Source organism: Telmatherina bonti (genome assembly GCF_933228915.1).
Source record: "Telmatherina bonti genome assembly, chromosome: 6".
Classification (NCBI taxonomy): Eukaryota; Metazoa; Chordata; class Actinopteri; order Atheriniformes; family Telmatherinidae; genus Telmatherina; species Telmatherina bonti.
In genome coordinates, this window is record NC_136624.1 from 21,632,885 (window position 1) to 21,652,681 (window position 19,797).

The following is a 19,797-nucleotide window of genomic DNA, read 5'->3' on the forward strand; positions in this document are numbered from 1 at the left end:
GTTAGTTATGTTGGACTGAGCCACTTTGGCATCTTCCAACAAACAAGGTTCACTAAACATTCCTTTAGTGAGCAGATGAGCAAGTGTGAAGATCAATTCCTAGCTAATCCAAAAACTTAACACTAAATACAACAAATAAAAAAAGCAAGTATTTTAGGAGGCTGAAGGGAAATGGAAACGGATTCTTCACTTAAGTCATAAATTTTCACTGATCACAAGCTTTACTATGCTGAAAAATGTCCCTGTCGATTATGCTCAAATCAGAAGTTACTCCATCACGATGTTACACAAATAAATATGGTTCTCCCAAAATGAATTTGACAGGGTTTTCACCACATACTTGTAAAGCTCTGGCTGAGTCCCATGGCTTCATTGGTCAACCTCTTTGAAAGCTAGGACAAGGCTCATACAAGGAAGGTAGCAGCATACCAAAGTGCTGTTGAGGTACTCGTGTTATTTTTGATCAAGGAATACACATTTGCTGAAATCATATTTTTGTCCTTACTCCAGAGCCACACAGAGTACGATCAGGTAGACATATTGTAAATCCTACATCAAAGAAACGTTGGCTTAGGATTTCCACAGTGTGCAGATTCCAAACTCCTCAATTCATAATTAAATCCAAGTATATATTCCTTAATAATGCTCCAGGTAAGCTGTCTGCTGGTGGGAAAAAGCTCAGTGTCCTTGTTGGTGCCAGTGCTCCCAGTGTTCCCAGTGCTCCCCGGCATTCACACTCCTCAGCAGGCTGCTGTCAGTGCAGCTCCGCCAGAGAACGAGCTGCTCATCTCTCAAAGCAGTAAATCCAGGTTCAGATCCAGCACACGGCAGGTGAGCCTCTTGACTCTGAAGCAAGGATCCCAGCTGGACCACAGTCCAGGTTAAGCTAGCTCCTTTTCTGAGGCAGGCGGACCCCCCCGCCCCCCTCCCACTCCTACCCCAGCCCACCTGGTTCTTCTCCTCGCTGAGTACAGCTAGCAGCCTCTGTGCTCAGAGCAGAGGTTTGCTGCATCCCTTGCCCGTCTGAGACATGTAGGCAGCGCAGATGCAGTTACAGCAGCTGTTCTGAAAACACACACACTCACACACACACACACACACCCACACTCACACACACTCACAAACTACCCCTTACTGCTCACAGGGCATAACGTCCTGACGCCGGCTGCTTCAGCGCAGAAGACCACAGACCTGCCTCAACCTCAGCCACTGCTGCCACGTCCTTCCAACATCCACGACAGGCAAAAGGCTCAGTGATCATCCTCTCCCCCCCACCACCTCCTTTTCATCTGAACAAATCCCTCAAGCTCTTCTTTTTAACTCCCCCCTCCTCCTTGCTCTTGTCTCTCTGCTCTCTTTCTCCCGTTCTCATAGCCCCATTCCCATGCTGTGTGATCGCACTGCAGGGCTGCCGTATGCTGCCTGATGAAGTGGGGTGCTGCTCCACGTAACCACCTCTCCCTCTCTCTCCCACTATATCAATTCCCCTCCCTTTGCCTTTCTCTCCCTCTCCGGCTTGCGCTCCCCTTCCCTACATCTCAGTCTTCGCCTCTCATTGTCAAACACACAGACAAATGCAAACACACACACACACACACACACACACACACACACACACACACACACACTTTCATTCCCTGCATCATCAGTCTTTCTGTCCCTTTTACCCTTTTATGTTTTACCGCCCGCTTCCTTTCCTCACATACAAATACATACATGCTAACACATTTCTCTAACCTTACCCCTTCTTCTCCTTCACCGCACTGATTAGAATTGCACAGAGGCACTCTGATCTTGCCAATGGTGAAAGGACATCAAAATCAGAGGCAAGGAACAAGCACAGACCACCCCCACCTCCCAATCCACAAAAAAATTCATCCTGCTTTCTCTTTATTTATTTATTTATTTATTTTATTTCCTGACAAAAATAAATGACCATGTCTACAATGTTTGACTTGACTGAGTCTCATTCTCATCAGAGAAACAACACCAGTTGTTTGGGGCTAACTTGGGATATTGAAACAAAGAGCCTCCTGAAACCACCTCCTTGTTACCAGAGGGCTTTAATTAATTTACATCTTACTTTGATGATAGGACAAGGGGGGGCAGCATTGATTCAAGTCAGCAGAGTCAGTAATGCACTGCACAGGAAGACGAGAAGAGAAGAGAAGAGAAGAGCATATGTATGTCCCGTCACTTGTCCGTCTCGTACAGTCACATGACAGCGGAGAAGCAGATTCCATTATGTACTTCCAGATGTTCATGTCACATCAAACATTTTTAAATTGCAACAGAAAAACAAGAAAAAGCCTGGATGAACAAGTGAGATGATATAAAATTCAGATAGATTTGGGGCAAGGAAAACATATATACTGCCATATATACTGCTGCTCACTGTGTCCAACACCGATGTTTTCTGGACATATGCATGGGGAGTAGAATTATGCAAGTTTTCAAGCTGCTTGCAATCACCTAACGCATCCACAACAGCCTGGCACTGAGGAGGTGCAGGGAGAACAAAGGAGTGCAGGGTTATTGACTGAAACTCCTCCATAATTGACCACCTATACCACTGTTGCTTCGACACTAACACTCATGTAAAGGCCAGGTCAGTTGCACGTGGCCTGTCAGTCATCCATGAAGATCAGTACTCCTCAGGAGGAGAGACTGGTATCAGATTGGCTCAGAATGAGGAGACGAATGATGGGAAGAGAGAAGCTGAAAGAGAGGGAGGAGAGAATGAGAGGGAGACAGATAAGACACAGAGAAAGACTAATAGAGGAGCGGGCGATGGCACATTTGGGCGAGATAAGATGGTAATAGGAAGTAAGAGGGATTGAACTGGACTAATTATGATTCACAACAACTCCTCCTCTTCCTCCTTTAAGCTTTCCCCCTAAGCATCATGGCACAATCAGCTTTCACAGCACAACATCTGGACAAAGACTGTTTAAAAATACTAGCCCCCCACCCAATTACTCCCGTTTATTTGGGATTGCATCAGCTCTCATGGTGGATGGACCAAATTAATAACTTGGAGAATGCTCAGTGCTCTTCTCTGGGAGTAACAGGGTTCCTGTCTCATCCACTATTTAAACGGGCCAAACTGTCAAATCTGTCCAAGTGGGTTTCTGTAATATTTGAGCCCTCCAAGGTCTCAGAGCAGTAACTAAGGCTTCTTCACAGAAGCAGAAAAGGTAAAGGTGGTGCCTGGATAAAGCCATGCCTCTTCATCAAAGCAGGGCAAAGCACTAGCTCCTTGTCAACACACCCAAGCACTGAAGAAAATGAGCCACAAAGCTGAATTAATTCAGGGAAACTGAAGGCGGACGCTTTTCCTTTGAATGTCAGCGTGTGCCTGTACACAAAGCCAGCCAGTGCCTCCCATTAGCTGTGCTCTCACTCCACTACCTTTTCTCCACTACCCTTTTTTTAAGCTTATTTACTCAGCACTCTCCTAGCACAGTCCAAGCAGTCATGATGGGCACGTATAACAGCATCAGCCTTGACGAGACACGATTTTTGTTAACTTCAAAGAATCTGCAGGGATCTGCTGCCAAGGTATGAAAAAGAGAAAGAGTCTCCATATTTACAGTTCTGTAACGACAAAGAACCAACAAACAAATAAATAAATAAATAAGAATCAACGATTTACAGATTAAGTTTCATCTTTGTGTTTTTTGTCCTCTCTTGTCCTACATCCTCCTCTCTCTCTCTCTCTCTCTCTCTCTCTCTCTCTCCACCTCCCTCCATCCGTTTCCTGAATACTCTTAAAAGCTACCTGTTTGTTTCTTTTCATGACATTTAGGATAAAGAAAATATGACCTCTTCACACAAAGACTCATTAAAAAAAAAAAACAGCAACAAAAACGTCCTCACAACCTTCGGAGTAATCTCTGATTAAAATCGGAGCGATGACTGCATGACTCAGCTGAATCTGGGATACATTCTTCAAACTCCTTCTATAAATAGTGCAGGCCTATAAGTGTAGATTGAAAAAGCAACATATTTTTGCTTACGTAATGATTGACTGGAGGTCTTCACTGCTTTTGCTGGAAAGCAATTAATGAAGCAATTCTCAGTGAGCCAGAAGTCAAGTTATAGTTAAAATCATAAATTACCCTCCTGTGGAAAACAGCTGGGCTTGAAATGTATTTCATTTTGACCAAAAATAGCAATGACCGGCATAAATCATTTTTATATAAAATTTTATATAAAATAATAAAAACTAATACTCTTATTATTTTATCGCTATCTTGCATTGTGTATTTACTTATGTTTGGTTTTTTTCTTCTTGAAATAAACACAGTTATTGTTAAAGACATTATCAATAACTCACTGATAAACTGGAGGACATTTATCACCTACAAGGTATTGGCTTCAGTTCTCAAAAGGAAATAAAATCAACAAATATCTTCATCAAATGGGCAGATGTCATTTTCATTTCATATCAAAATAATTATACACATTTTGTAGCACCCACTCGTCACTGTCCGCCTTTACAAAGACATGAGAGAAGAATGGGATGTATGTAATTATCTCGTAATGTGCGGACCTGTTGGGCTGAATGTCTCTACTTGCAGTAAGATAAAAGTAAACCTTAGTTGCTTTTTTTTCTTCTTCTTTTTTTTTTTTTACTTCCCGCATCTGCCTTCATGTGACTATCTCTTGCTGCTTTAAAGTTTGTGTGGTGTCACACCTTGCTGTGGTCAGCAGATGCTGGTGACCCCTAATGCACATGGTGCATAACTAATGAAAATTTTATCAGAGCAAATCTGATGAGACATGTAAAAAGCAGTCCAGTGCAGAGAAAGGCTGTTACATAACATGGCGAAACCTCCTTATTGCAGAGTATCTAAGTGATGCAATTTACACTGTTTCAGCTCCGGAGTGTTACCTAAACAAAGAGAGCCAGCTGGCTCTCCGTCTGTACTGCCTGAAGGACACTTGATGAAGCCTACCGTCGAAATCAAGAGCCATTGATATTCACAATGTGTGGAGAAAAAGATGACGAAGAAGGGAATTTAGTTACGTTTCACATTAAATGGAACATTGTGAGAAACAAATGGCAACAATGATGCAGCAAGCTAATGTCAGCTATCATTTCTGGGACAGTAATGCTGCCATTCATCATTTTAAAGGTGTGTTTCATACTGAAAGGCAGTTCTTTGAAAAGTCACTTCTTCTAATAAATGTTACAAGCTTGTGGGAATGTACTATGTTTAGTTGCAGCCAACAGTGCATTATATCAGATAAACAAATTAACTAAATGATCAAGCCGTTAGATGGTGTTACACAACATAAAGTCACAACTTTTGGTGTGAGGAAAAAGACAAGCAGGTCGTTAAAATGACAAGAGAAATATTTAAAGCATTACCTGAGCTTGATATGGGTTGTTTGTCTTTGGATGTTTCAATCCCTGCCCCAATTAGCGTCATGATCTTCTCAATCTGTTAAAGAGAATAAGAATGAAAATCTGCTAATAATTAGCCTCTTGTTTGATTAAAACACAAATGATGACTTATGAACTCTAAACAAGGAGGAGAACAGTGAGGCAAAAAGTGGCTATGTTTCCATTAAATTTGAACCATCATTAAACTCTCAACTATCCCTGCTTCATCTTACCCGAGCCAAACCCAGTACAAACCAGGAACACTAAAAGAGTGAGACTGGATGAGATGTTAAGTCTGTGGGCTGCTGCTGGAAGTGTTGTGGAGAAACTGGGCTGCTTTGCAGTGATGGATTATGAGCACCGGCCCAACGTGGACAGCAATTCAATGAGTAATCCACAACTCAGCAGAATCACAGCAGGGCAATTAGGTGAGTTACAATCAAGGATCATCAAACGTGACATTATTGAGGCCTTCAGGAAGTTATGTAATCAAAGCGAGCCTAAAGAGCTTGAAATCTTCGTTTCTTTAGCAGGTATGTGATTGTACTATTAGACCTGTATTATTTCTGCTTTAACAGAATAAAGCAACAGCTCAGGTCAAGGTCAAGTTTGCACAAGGCTATGTGCAGAAAAGGGCGGCTTTCAGGCTGAGTGCTACAGATGTTTATTTAAGAAGACTTTGTGTGGGTTTGTGTGTTGACATCACAGAAAGTGAGAGAAGTTGTGTATTTTAATTGTTATTTTATATTCTTTCTATATGCAGACATTGTTGTTTTTATTGTGTAAAGCACTTTGTGCTACTTGTGTATGAAAAGTGCTTTATATATGACAAAACACCTTATTATTGTTGTGACAACGTGGGTTTATACGTAGGGAAATCTAACATTATACTACAGCATGTTTACAGATTCCAGCAAGTAAAAGACTCACAGAAGTCACAAAAATCCATTTTCTAAACCGAATGACTTCCCCCAAATATTCAGCAATCGGCAGGGTACACCCTGGACTGGTCACCAGTTTATTGCAGGTCCTACACAGAGAGACAACCAACCAATCATGCTCACTCCTAGCGGCAATTTCAATTAACCCAACATGCATTTCTTTGGATGGTGGGAAGAAGCCAGAGTACCTGGAGAAATGCATACACACTAAAAGGCAACTGTTTGAACCCCCCGCCAAGACTCGAACCGGCAACCTTTTTGCTGTGAGGCCACAATGCTAACTTCTACGCCCTAAGGAGCTGGTTACAAAAATGGAAAAAAGGAAATCTAAACATAAACAGCATACAAGACATGACAACTACTAAAACTAGTAAAATCTCATCTTTCGATAAAATGTTTGCGATGACATTAATGTGGCATCTTCAATTCTGGGAAATCCTCCTGACATTCAGGTGAGGCACACATTGAGTAATGATCAGCAAATTGACCCAAATAAATGCAGTTAGTTTATAAAACCTGATGGTTCAATCATGACACTTCCCCAGCTGACGTTCTGTCATTTAGATGACATCTAAAGAATAATGATTAGTCAAATCTCATTTAAAAAACCGCTATTTAAGGCCGCACATTATTAGAAACAACAGCCTGAAACATGCCAGGAATGACATGATTTTAGATCTTTTCTTTAACATTAGGTGAATTCATTAATATAATAGTAAACACTTTATTTTAGTGAGTTGATATAAAGTCTTTAATTTAAACACACAACATAAAATTTGTTTGCTACTTGCTATATTCATAAACCACGATATTCCAATTTAACCAGACAATCTGACATGCATGCATGATTATAAACAGCATATTTGAATAACAATCACTCTCAGCTCTGTTTAAGCGTTTGCATTTATCTACAGGGTACAATGCTGTTTGCTGCTGCTCCATGCTTTAAGAACAATAAGATGTCTCACTCTTTCATACGAAAAGGAGGAACTCCAACAACATGTTTTGACATCATTAACCAAGCACATTACAATGCATGGCTGGCCTTAAAACTAACAAGTAAAATGCTGAAGATCACACAAGTTTCTAAATTTAGAATCGCTGGAGTAGTTTATTTACAATCAGCACTGAAGATTTTTGCAAGCCTGAAAAAGTGATTCTGCTTTCACTACTGACACCAGAGACACAGGCAGGCTTATTTGATGTAATATTTAGTGTTTGAAAAAGCCCCGTGCACTTCGCTAGTGGCATCAACACAGTGGAAAAGCCTTGATTCATTTGGAAGTCTGGCACGTGGGACGCATGGCATATGCCTCCAGCAATACAGACCCCACATTACTCTTTGAATTAACCCAGTTACATTCTATATCCCACACACACAAACACGCACACACACACTAGGAATCCATTACTTCAAAATTTAAACACCTGTATTAAAACCTGTCAGCAAAACGTTTCTTTGGAAAACTCAGTCATCATAGTTAAAACAAACTAACATATCTCACAACTTTATGTGTATATAATGTAATCCACAACATAAAACTAGCTATGTGTTTACCATGACAACAGTAAAGTGCAATATCCAAAACAATGCCATGAATAAAGAGATTCATAGACTGTCTCACTTACTTTAGTCTATCCGTGTCATCATAAACCAAAATATGACAAAGATTAGAGATTTTTTTGTCTTGAAAACGTAGCTTTCATGTTTATTTATTCAGAATCTGGCATAAAAAGGTCTGCATTGACTCCTTAAGACTAAGACTTAATTTGCAATGGTTTTGCATGGTAGCATAATAAATTGCATTTGTGGAGCAACCACTATGCTTTTTAGAAATCACCAAGTAAACCAAAAGTTTACTTCACACATTTAACTGTTTCAATGAAAAGTCCAAAATATATCATTTTTAAAGTAATAAATATTAAATAAATAAATAAATATTAAATAATGTAACATAAAAAAGTCTACCAAAATTAAAATATACACAAAATTTTGACACTTTTTTCAGTGTAAAAAAGAACAAATTAGAATGTGTCTTCGGGAGGAATGAACTCATTCAAGTAATTTAAACAATACATAAAACTCTATTAATATATTTGTGTCTTTGATCCAAGCTTCTAATCATTGGTGTTAATGTTATTATTGTTTTTTTTTTTTTTTTTTGTCATACCGTTGTTTACTCTTTGTCAAATCTTTCTTGGCTACATGATAGCAATCATATGACATAAAGCTAAACAATGGGCTTTGGAGATGCAGAATACTTTATTGTTCTCTGAGCAACTGTCTCTTGTGCAAACATGATGGCTGCAAGCCCAAAACAGAGGAGATCATGGAAATGATGGTTGAATTTGATAGACTAAGCAAAAAGCTGCTCGCTTCACTGATGCTGGTTTGGAAACAGGATCACTGCCTCAGTATCACTGTCAATAAAGACAGATGATGACAGCAGTTTCACGGCACAAAAACTCACAACACTCACAAATTCTATCCATCGGTGATGATGACTTGAACTGATCTTCATTTGTTTGACAGCTCTGAAACCACAAAGCATAAACTAAGTCAGTGAGAGTGACGAAAATCCAGATGGCTTTCATGATGTAAGCTACTCTAAATGAAGGGTGGGATCATTTGTGAACACTTGGCAAACAGGATTATAAGATTACAGTTATCAAACAAACTAGTGTGAATAAGATCCAAGTCTTTTTTAGGAAGTTGTCTTGTAAAGATTAATCACCCACGTTACTTAAAAGTTCTGGCAGCGCCATCTTTGAAGCATGCCACACTTCATCTGTCTAGCACTAACATGATGATGTAGCTACTTCCAGCTCCACCCGAGCTCAGATACAGTATGTAATTTCTGCTTTATGTATATTAGCCTGACAGTACGAAGACATGCTGAAGCTCTAAATGAAACTGATGGTTGACAGCCGAACTTCAATATTTATGAGACCTTTCAGTGACGGCTTTTTGTGCAGCTGTGTAAGGATACTACGTATGTGTAAGTGATTTAGAGCAGTCTGTTTTCTTTTTTCAAATACAAACTATTTTAACAGAATAACTATGTTGTACATTCATAACTAATAAAAACATATAAAAAATAACACAACTGTTGTGACATTACCTATTAATTTCTGGACAGCCAATTTTAAACCCCCAGTTTTAAAATGGACCTTTCTTTTAAATAAACATGATTAGAAATGGAAGAACCAATGAAAATATAAACAGCAACCAAGCCTAAATAATTTATATTACAGTGATGATCTTCAAATAATTAAACCTATAATCTTAACTTAAAATGAGAATTTATGAGAAATGTGGCTTATGCCAGTGAGCCAGATAGCATTGTTTCAGCTACCATTTAAAAGGTGTGGAGCAGGAAAGGGGCTCAGGGAGATCAGGAAATGACATGCACCAAAGTGGCCCAGGTCGGGACTTGAACCTGGACTTGAGTCAGGTGCACCGAGGAGCTTCAGCCTCTTTACGTATACAGCGTGTAACTCATCTGGTTATTGGCTGAGTGATCAAATTCACATCAAATTTATTACTATCCACAAAAATCCAATTCATATGTTTGTGTACTAAGTAAAAAAAACAATTAATTGATCAAATTTTCTGTTTGATCTGATTATCCTTAATCGTAATAATATCTTTTTTTTTTTCACTAAAGTAAACATTTGACAGCAGACTTCCAATTCCAAGTTATCTCCCCAAAAGTCAGATCCTAAAATCATCCTTGTAATCACAGAATTAAATAACATGTAAGAAGCTCTATTTTCTCTCCTTGATTACGCCTATAGTTTGGTTTTTTCAACTTTTGTTTCTTTGTTTTTTTTTTTTTTTTTTACCTACATGTCACGTGAAGCAGGCTGTACATGACAAGCCCAGCCCCCACCAACACCATAGTCAGCATTGCTCTCATATTCATGTACCACATCTGTCTAACCAGATCTTGGGGATATGTTCACTCTGCTGTAGCTCCATATGAATTATGAAGCAGCTTACACATACCGGAAAAAACATGACCCTTTTATCAGCTGCTTTGAAAAGGATTACATTTTTTCATGTGAACATTTTTATTTATTCTCAATGTGATCAAGTGAAAGTCATTGAAACTGACAACTAATTTTCATTTGAGGCATGTCCAGAGCTACATTGTTTATTTAGCACATTACAGTTCGACAAAAAAGAAAAATCTATTTCAAGTGAAATAATATAACATTATAAAAAACTTGTTTTTTTTGTTAGTTTTTTTTTTTTTTAAAACAATTTTCAGGTCCAAATCTACTTGTGTTATGTGAAAGCACAGTTGTTACCATATGAAATGCATGATATGGGCTTTAGGAACTAGGACATTTCTATATATAAAAATAAAGGCACTCATACATGATGGTTTAACAGTAACTTATTATATTTGTCAGTGATGAGATTTATGAACACAAAAGTTTAAATTCTAACAAATGATCAATGGCTAGCTCGTAATGAAACAGGATGCATCAAAGCTGAAAACATTAAAACAGAAAACATGGTTGAAATTAGACTAGTGGCGTTGAATCCATTATGTTTTAAAACTATGTGTGTTTAATGTTTTAGTTCACGACTAAACCTGACAATGTTTGGTATGAATAGCTCCGTAGTTTCAGAGAAAAAAATGGCCTTAGTAAAGATGTCAATAGACAATGTTATAGAGCGCTAACTAACGTTTTAGGTTGGGGTTATTATTAGCACTGATTGGAGAACATTACCTGTATCAGCAAGATAACTTCATTTTCCTTTTACTTCCATCATATTTATACTGCTAAATGATTGGCTCTTCTTTAGACAGTCTTCCAAAACGCACAGTTTGTTTGCTTTATCACTAAATAATAAACTACTAAAAAGATTACAGACTTAGAGAATCTATATCAGTGAGCTCCAGCTCTGGTCCACAAGGTCCACCATCCTGCTGGGATTAGATCTTTCCCTGCTGCAGCACACCTGAATTATATTAGATGGATCTCTGACAAATTTTGCACTACTCTGCTATTGAGCCACTAATACGAATTCAAGTGTTGAAGCAGGAAAAAAAATCCAAAGTCTGCAGGACAGCAGGGCTTCATGAGCAGAGTTGGGGATCTTTTATGCTTTTATACTACAATTCTAGGTGGCCCCATTTGTCAGGAAATAATTCAAATATGAGAAATAATACAGCTATGCGTTTCCTTAAAAATGAACAAAGTGTGTATATTTGCATGCTAATTTAATCTCTGTAATTCACTATGCAACATTCTGCAATTCAACCTGCACATTTTGCAATATGTGGATGGTATATTTTAACTGCTATAATGACAAAAAAACTGCAAATGCTAATTATACTACTATAGGTATTCACCCGTCAGTTTGGTGTGTGGTATTACAACCTCTCATGCTATAAAGGCAGTGTATGCTCTCTCATTCAGTATTTTGTGGTATGATGGTAACGGAGCGTAATTTGTGTCCAAATTAGCATTTGCATGACTGCACAAAGCACTGATCCCAGAAGAAGCACGCCACAGTGAGGAGAGAGAGAGAGAGAGAGAGAGAGAGAGAGAGAGAGAGAGAGAGGGAGAGAGAGAGAGAGAGAGAGAGGGAGAGAGAGAGAGAGAGAGAGAGAGAGAGAGAGAGAGGGATGAACATGGGCTTACTTGACCCACTCTAAAACCACCTGCTCTGAACAGCACTGTAAGACAGGGTTGAGATGAAAGCCTCAGGAAACTATAAAATATAAGGAATAATATGTATCCTTTAAAAATTAAATCACACTGCTACTCCAGCCAGCAGCTTACAGAGACACAGATACTGTAGAGCAACAAGGGCAATTACTTATGTTTATGCCAAACAAGTGAACAATTTCCTGATTGATTAGAACAGGTCAACATTACATGCATGTCCAGCTACATGCATATCATTTAAAAGGACAATATCAATATATCAGCATCATTTAGGACAGCCAACATATTTTGGTCATGATGACTAGATAAAACTATGTATAGTTAACAATTATTAAATTGAATAAATGCGTTGTGAACCTAAAACTGAACTGGTTTAAATGTTTAGTCTGTAAAAATGATGGATTTTGGTTTCCCATTTATCTGATTTCAGGAGGATCCTCGACAGTTCCTGGACCAATACGCATGCAACCACTCCCACTTGGAATTTCACTGGTTTAAATTATGGTCACAGGTCTCCATAATATCCCACTTCGGTCTGACAGCAAGTGAACTAACTTAAGAGAGATTAAATTGGCTCGTGAGCTGTGACTGTTTCATGTTAACATAGGTGAAAACCAAACATTAGCAAACATTAATTGCAGCAGGTTTTGATTCTGAACAAGCTAAAGTGTTCTTTACATTATTATATATGACTTTAACAGTGATTTTGATAAGGTCTAAGACACTACTGGAACCAGGCAATTCAGTGATGGTTCTCTGAGGGCATGAACTGCAACAAATGTGTCAAGTGAAAAAGTCCCAAAAATTCAGTATAAACCAAACCAAACTAAGCCAAACCAAACCAAGCCAATTTTATTTATACAGCACTTTAAAACTGTAATGACTGACCAAAATACCAAACTGTAAAAATAATAAGAATACATAAACATTCAAAAGACATTAAATAAATGTAAAAACATAATTAAACAATGTAAAATTAGAGACAACTGAAATAATATAAAGATGAAATATATATATAAAAAAATATATTAACATGAAAATAATAATAATAATAATAATAATAATAATAATAATAATAATAATAATAATAATAATAATAATAATAATAATAAAATCAAAGAGGGTGTAGAAATGGATAAATGGCTAAATGGGAATATTGATTTGCTCATTTTAGTCTCTTTTTTCTGTTTGTACTGTCTAAATATGATGATTTCACATTTGTTCATATTAACAGCTTTATTTAGACCTTAAAAAAAGAACTTGGGTATTTCCTCAAACAGTATTATTTCTCTTATTAACAAAAAAAAAAAAAAAAAAAAAATCAGCACAATACTCGATTTCAAAATGACAAACTTGCAGTGTTTGCACTGCTTCTGTGCATGAGGTGCTTGGCAGCTAGAAAACAGAGTAGCAAATTAATTAAACAGAACTTCAAAGCAAAGGACCTCAAAATAAATGACCTCAACCTCAGTTTGCAGAAACCAAAAAAGGGAAAATTTCAATGTTAAGGGCCAGTTGGAAATGCAACCACACAGGTTTTATTTATTTATTTTTATCTAAAGTCCATATTAAACAGTTATAGAGAAACTGCAACTAGGCCCCATTTATATGTGAAGAGAATGATTTACTAATTCAGCAAAAGCTGACAGCATGGGTCAGGGACTTCATGATGCCCTGTGCGAAATCTGATCCAGCAAACTAGCAGCGGCACTCCCAGTCGTACTATTGCAGAAACCACTTTGAATCTTTGAGGTTTTTCCACTGAGTATTTTCCTGAATTAAAGTTTTATTTAATTACATACAATCCCAGACTGACTGAAATAAGTTCAGGCATCCTGTTGTCTGGTCCCGTATTCTTTCCAGACACAAGTCCTGCATATATGAAAAGACTATTTGACTATTTCTGCAGCAGCAATTGTCTCATCATATTATCTGTCTTGTGTTTTTCTGTTAGAGCAAATTTTGACAAATACCAAATGCTTTTGCCACGACAGGAAACAAATAAAAAAAAAAAAACATGCAGTTACATAAGGTGCTATAATAAAATTTGAGAAGTATATGTTCCACTGAAAATGTCGCTGGTATTTAAAGGTTAAACATAAACCCATACTTTCTTTTGTTTATAACATTATCTAAATACCTGCATTTGTTTCAGTTGTCTGGCTGTTTCTGTTTCGCCTGACCAGCCTGTTGCTTTAACATATTAATGTTTGGTATGGTCGCTTCATGATAAAAACTGACTTCAAAAAATTTATATATTGTTTCACTTTCGCAAATTTCTTTGGTCATTTCATATAAAATCTTTGAGCTGATTTCAAATATGTTAGAAATGATGTGACTTGTCCAGGGTGTACCCCACCTCTTGCTTGTTAATAGCTGGGATAGTGTCCGGCTTTCCTGTGACCCTGAAGTGAACTAAGTGGTAGAGAAATGGATGGATAGATGTTATAAATAATTTACTAAGCATATTAGTTAATAGCAGCTGTGAAAAGTGTAAAGACAAGTGGAAATAGGCGTAAAGGAAAGCTCAAGCCTTCTTTTTCAGAACAAAAAGAACCAATTGATTTATTTTTATGAGCACAAACTAAGCTTTCCATTGAAGTGTTTAAAACCTGAGGGTCAACAGCTTCCTGGACCAAATCACTCCGAGTAAAATTAAGAAAGAAAGAAGAGAGACAGCAGGGATCGCTTTAGAGCCCGGTAGGTATCCCAAGATACAACTCAGCTCATAGAGCATCTTAAATAAGGTCGGTGTACATGAGTGCAGGGGGTGAATGATTGAAAGTGATAGAAGAAAGAAGAAAAAGATAGAAGAAAAAAGCTGAAAGTTACAGTAGCAAAGAAACGAGTTCACAGAGTCTGACACATTTGGAAAAAAATACAAAATTTTCAGAAGTTTGATGGATGCACCTTAAAGAAACCAAAACATTTCTTTCCAGTGACAGAAGTGGATCTTTCAGTGGGGTGATGATCCACTTCACACCAACTGATCCTGTCAGAGCCTTTTCCTAAACCCCACAGTGCACCTGAGATGCAATGAAAAGAAGTCTTTCTCAAGAAACTTTGACAGAAGGCTTTTATATATATAAAAAAAAAAAACTGGCTAATTTTATGTCCACACGCTGTGAAGCCGTGATTTTCAGTATTCTACCTATACTAACTTTTTAAAAAAACATTTGCTTTGACTGTTTTTTGTTCTACTCCAGGACATGATATCCATCTTTAAGCATGCCCCCGTGCCACCATACTTCTTGGAGTTTCACAGCCAGTATGTCCCCTCGCCGTTGTCCACTCCCATATCTCTAATCAAAACAAATTCTTTGAAATACGGATAAGAAACAGACACTGTGGAACAGCTGCAAAACAGGATGCCCTTGAGAACAGGACACCCCACCCAGTATGGCCTGAACAAACAGTTCTGTGAGAAAGCAGAGGGGTGGAGCAGAGACCAGGCAAGGGGTAAGAAGACCTGACAAAGAGGGAGATTCACAAATGGAAGTGCAAGCTGAAAACATTTACACTGTCTGAGATGACGTATGTAAGGTACACGTCTGTGGTAAACAGTGATTCTCTTTATAACAACAAGCCAAGCTGGGTTGCCGTCAAAACAACCCTATTTTAGGCATTTATGCTGAAAAAAAATCAGCCAACACCTAGGAGGCTGTGTAGCTATAACTCATCATCTTTTATTTTTGGTAAGCTACTTAACACAGTTGATCTATAAATTATTTAAGCACAAAAAAAAGACAACTAATTCAACGTATGTGCCGCCAGTGTTGTGTCTAAATTTAACAGACAATTTAGCAAAGAACCCATTTCTGCTTAAGGCTCTTTGTTACCAGCAGTTTGTCAAAGAGACTCACAATTTGTTTCCACTTCTTTAGCAGCTACTACAGAAAATGTTTAAAGATAATAGTTTGACAGGAATAAAATAGTACTTTTGCAATAACAAAGTGAAAGGACTAGAAGCTAAAATCCTGGCATGTCAAAGTGCGTAGCTTGTTCTTAAAAATGCTGAAGAAACTGGACAATTAGAGGGGAAAAAAAGTCATTTATTAATTTTTTTCATTCACCTTAGTTCAAGGGTCACAGTGAAGCCGGAGCCTAACCCAGTAATCATTAGGTGAGAGGAAGGATACACCCTGAACAGGTAGCCAGCCAATCACAGGGCCAAAAAGGAGGGACAAGCATCCATTCATGCACATAGTCATTGCTCAGGGACTAGTTAACCTAACAGGCATGACTTTGGATTGTCCAAAGGCTGGAGTACCCAGAGAGAACCTACACATATCCAGGGAGAACCTCCAAACTCTGTACAGATAGGCCACCATTCAAACCTTCCCCCCAGCGGAGGCTCAAACCAGCAACCTTCTTGCTGTGACACAGCTAACCGCTACACCACCGTGCAGCCTGGAAACTTTAATTATGGTTTAAAAGATAAAGGAAATGCGATGAACATGGATCTGTACTTCATGAAGCAGCTGACATTGTTTGTGGGCTGATGGTGGTGGACATACTGGACATACAGAGAGCAAAGAGAAATGGCTGAGGAAACACCGGACTCTGTTTTGATAAACATTTGTCAATCTGACACTAAACTGTACATATCCACATTACTGTCCAGATACAATGGTTATGATTGTTGTCCTAGCTAATGCTAACGGACTGAGACCATGGGCTGCGGTACGCAGAGAGTTCAGGGTATGTTACTTATTTGCTCTCACCAGAGCAATGTTGTGACCAGAAAATAAAAATCACTTCGTCAGAAACACAAACACAATCATGTACACAATGTTGTGCATCACAACCTAGCTTTAACAAAACTTTGCAAAAGTTTAAAACTGCTTCTTTACTAACTTCAAGTTTGAATTTCAAAATAAATCATTATAAATTGGCAACTTTTTGACCACATTAGTGTTTTATATTCCAGTGTGGATTATGAGTTATTAAAACCTCTGACCTCATTTCAGTCCGATGAAACATAAAATGAAAAACAGAAAATTTCTGAAATCTCCAGATATTTGTGACTTTGTGATTAGTAAATAACAGCATGTGAGAAAGAATTTAATGACTTTTGAGGATCTGACAGCCAAGAGCTCTGTCTGCATGATCTCAATGTCATCTCAGTGTCCTCCTGTAAACCCTGTGGAGGTCTCCAAAAATATAGAAAAAATGTGAAATGATAGTTTTAGAGTCAATGTTTTGTTTGTATGTACTGAGCCACTGTATAAACATGGCAGTGCAAGATGGACATTCTGGGATGCAATCGCCTGAGTGACTGTATGGCATCTTGCCCAACCCACCTATGTGGGCATGATAACTAGGATTACAATTAACAAGAACAACATGGCTGTTCTTGAAAGCATGTGACAGTCAAAGGTATCATATACACCCACTGGTAGCTGCCCAAAAGATCACTTCCACGTCACATCACCAATGCTTGTCTTTGCTTTTAGTTGAAAGGATGCAACAATTCCAGTTTGCCAAGAAGGAACTAATGAAGAAACTGGAATCTTGTAAGAGTTATTCAAGTGACAGGAATTGGGCAGAATTTGTCCAAAAGCTTTGATTGTGCTGCTGACACAAAGGAAAATCACCGTTTAGCCTGTAGGTTGTGTGATGTGACGATAAATTGTCAGTCATCAGACGTTGTCTTCATTTTCTCCAACTATTTAAGTTCTGTGTAGAAACGTAGTTTATTTCAGGGTCTCGGGAGTGCTCGAGAGCGCATTGACTTGATGCTCCAAAGTGTTCAAAAATTCTGCGTTAAGGCTTTTGGTGATGTGAGGCAGGATGAAGGACTGCTCAAAGTGGGTTGGAAGTTGATGGTGCAAGATGCAGCAAAGGAGCCAGAAGAGAGCATGAGGAGACAGTGGAAGCGTGGGTCGGCCCCTGAGACACGTACTGAGTGGATGTGGAATGACAGCGCAAGCCCAATTAGTCTTGGATGCCAGGGCTGCTACAGGGAGGTCGGTGCAAGTGATCAAGCCATTCATGCATTCAAGCACTCGCCCGCAGCATTCTCTGCAGACAGCCTGGGTAAAGTTACTCTATTACTGCTTCTGCTGGACTCCTAATCACACTGCTGTCTCTGTTGTCCTTCACTTCCTTCCTTCCTTTCTCAAAATGTGCTCGTCCCGTTTGCCTAATGTTGGGTTCCTTCCCTTCTCATACTCTCTTTTGCACATGCTCACGCATACTATCACACTTTCTCTGAAGGATATTAACACACTTTACAGTGCCACTCTCTCCGTCTCCTCTTTTGTTTCCCATCCCTAGAGCTTGAGTATTACCTCATCCCACTCTGAGGCAAAAGTAGCCATGCGATCCATGGACGCCTGCACAGCAATGCAGTTAGACACAGATCCACTGCGGCCAGCCAAACCTCCATCTTGCTCTCCGAGTGGGGACGCCAACAAGTCAGAGTCCGACTTGGACAAGCTTCGAATCAACCCCAGGTCTGCAGGTCTCACTTTAATCACAGCTGCTGGTGCACACTCAGCCAGAACTTCACCCAAATCCTGCATGTCTGTTTGTGGATCCTGAATCGCTGTGGTGGGGTCGGCATCCGCCGAGCTCTCTGCCATTGTTGGAGAACTGCAAAGCTCAGCTCAGGATCTTCAGTTTCTTGGAGTGTTATGACCGTTTCAGTCAGTCCAGTGATACGGTCCTCGTAGAGCTTTGAAACTTCTGTTTGTGGAAAGCAAGCTTCCTGTAGTAGAAAATACAGATTGAGGAAATAAAAATGCTGTAGATTCAAATAAGCTCTCTGTCTAGACACTCAAAATCATATAAAGTTCTTCTGTTTAGAGGGAAAGACAGCAGTGAAACACTTGCAGACAGAAACAAAAACTAAGGTCCACCCAGTTGTTTCCTGATGCCCTCCCCTCAGAGAGCAGCTGCCTTCTTTGATAGTCTTACACTTTCTCCTGTTCACTGTCAGCTTTTTCTATCAGGCCAGTTATCTTGTGTGGTCATGAAAACCTTGACAGCAAGTAATCCCGGAGGAATTTGACAGATTAAACCAGGATTACACTGAACAGGAAGAACACAAGTGTTCTTGTAAGCATGTGCAAAAATCATGTAGCACACTCACAGCCACACAACTCAAATACAAATACACTACACGGTACTTTAAGATATAGCCAAATACCGAACAACTGAGAAACAAATCCACCACTGTAAACTGAACCTAAAGGAAGGTTTTAAAACAAAAATCCCTGCGTGATATTACCTGCTGAGTTTCTAATTCCTGCTTCTTTCTCCTTACATGTCTGTTGTGTTCTGAGGATGTGTCCAATCTTCAGGAGGACTGATTTTATCTTGGAGAGAAGATCTGAGGACGGGAGGATCCCACAGCCTGACCTCATTCAGACTGACAGCTGGGGTAATCAGGTTACTGATGCACTGGGTAGCTGCTCCATTTTAAAGGAAGGAGAGTTGGGATTCCTCCCTCGCTGTCTCTACATGTCTAAATGTGTGTGAGCAGAAAACTGAGGTCACTAAAATTCACTATTTTATTATTTTTGGGTACACAGGAGGTTGTATTTATGGTCGTTCATGGAACCAGCATGGATCGCCAAGAACATTTTTATTAAGTAAGTGTAACTTTTTTGGATCAGTTACGAAATTTAAACTATGCACATGTAAAATGAAAACCTTGAGTCCTTACATTCACGTCGAAGAGGTTTCATCACTGAGACATCACTATTGCAGACCAACCACACGTCTCTGTGGGAACATCCCTCAGCAGAAAAATGGGTCATGTCTAACAGG

The 19,797-nt window shown here is 38.9% G+C and overlaps 1 protein-coding gene across 1 annotated transcript in view; it reads right to left on the bottom strand.

The window, feature by feature from the left end:
* Nucleotides 1-18,763, bottom strand: part of anks1ab (ankyrin repeat and sterile alpha motif domain containing 1Ab) — a gene marked incomplete at its 3' end in the record, with an annotated part of 34,161 nt that extends 15,398 nt beyond the window's left edge. The window contains exons 1-2 of the mRNA XM_079242031.1: nt 18,315-18,763; nt 5,378-5,450 (exon numbers count right to left, since the gene is read on the bottom strand). Coding sequence (XP_079098157.1) covers nt 5,378-5,450; nt 18,315-18,608 — 367 coding nt within the window. The 5' untranslated portion in view covers nt 18,609-18,763. The remainder of the gene's footprint in view (nt 1-5,377; nt 5,451-18,314) is intronic.
* Nucleotides 18,764-19,797: the final 1,034 nt, after the last annotated feature.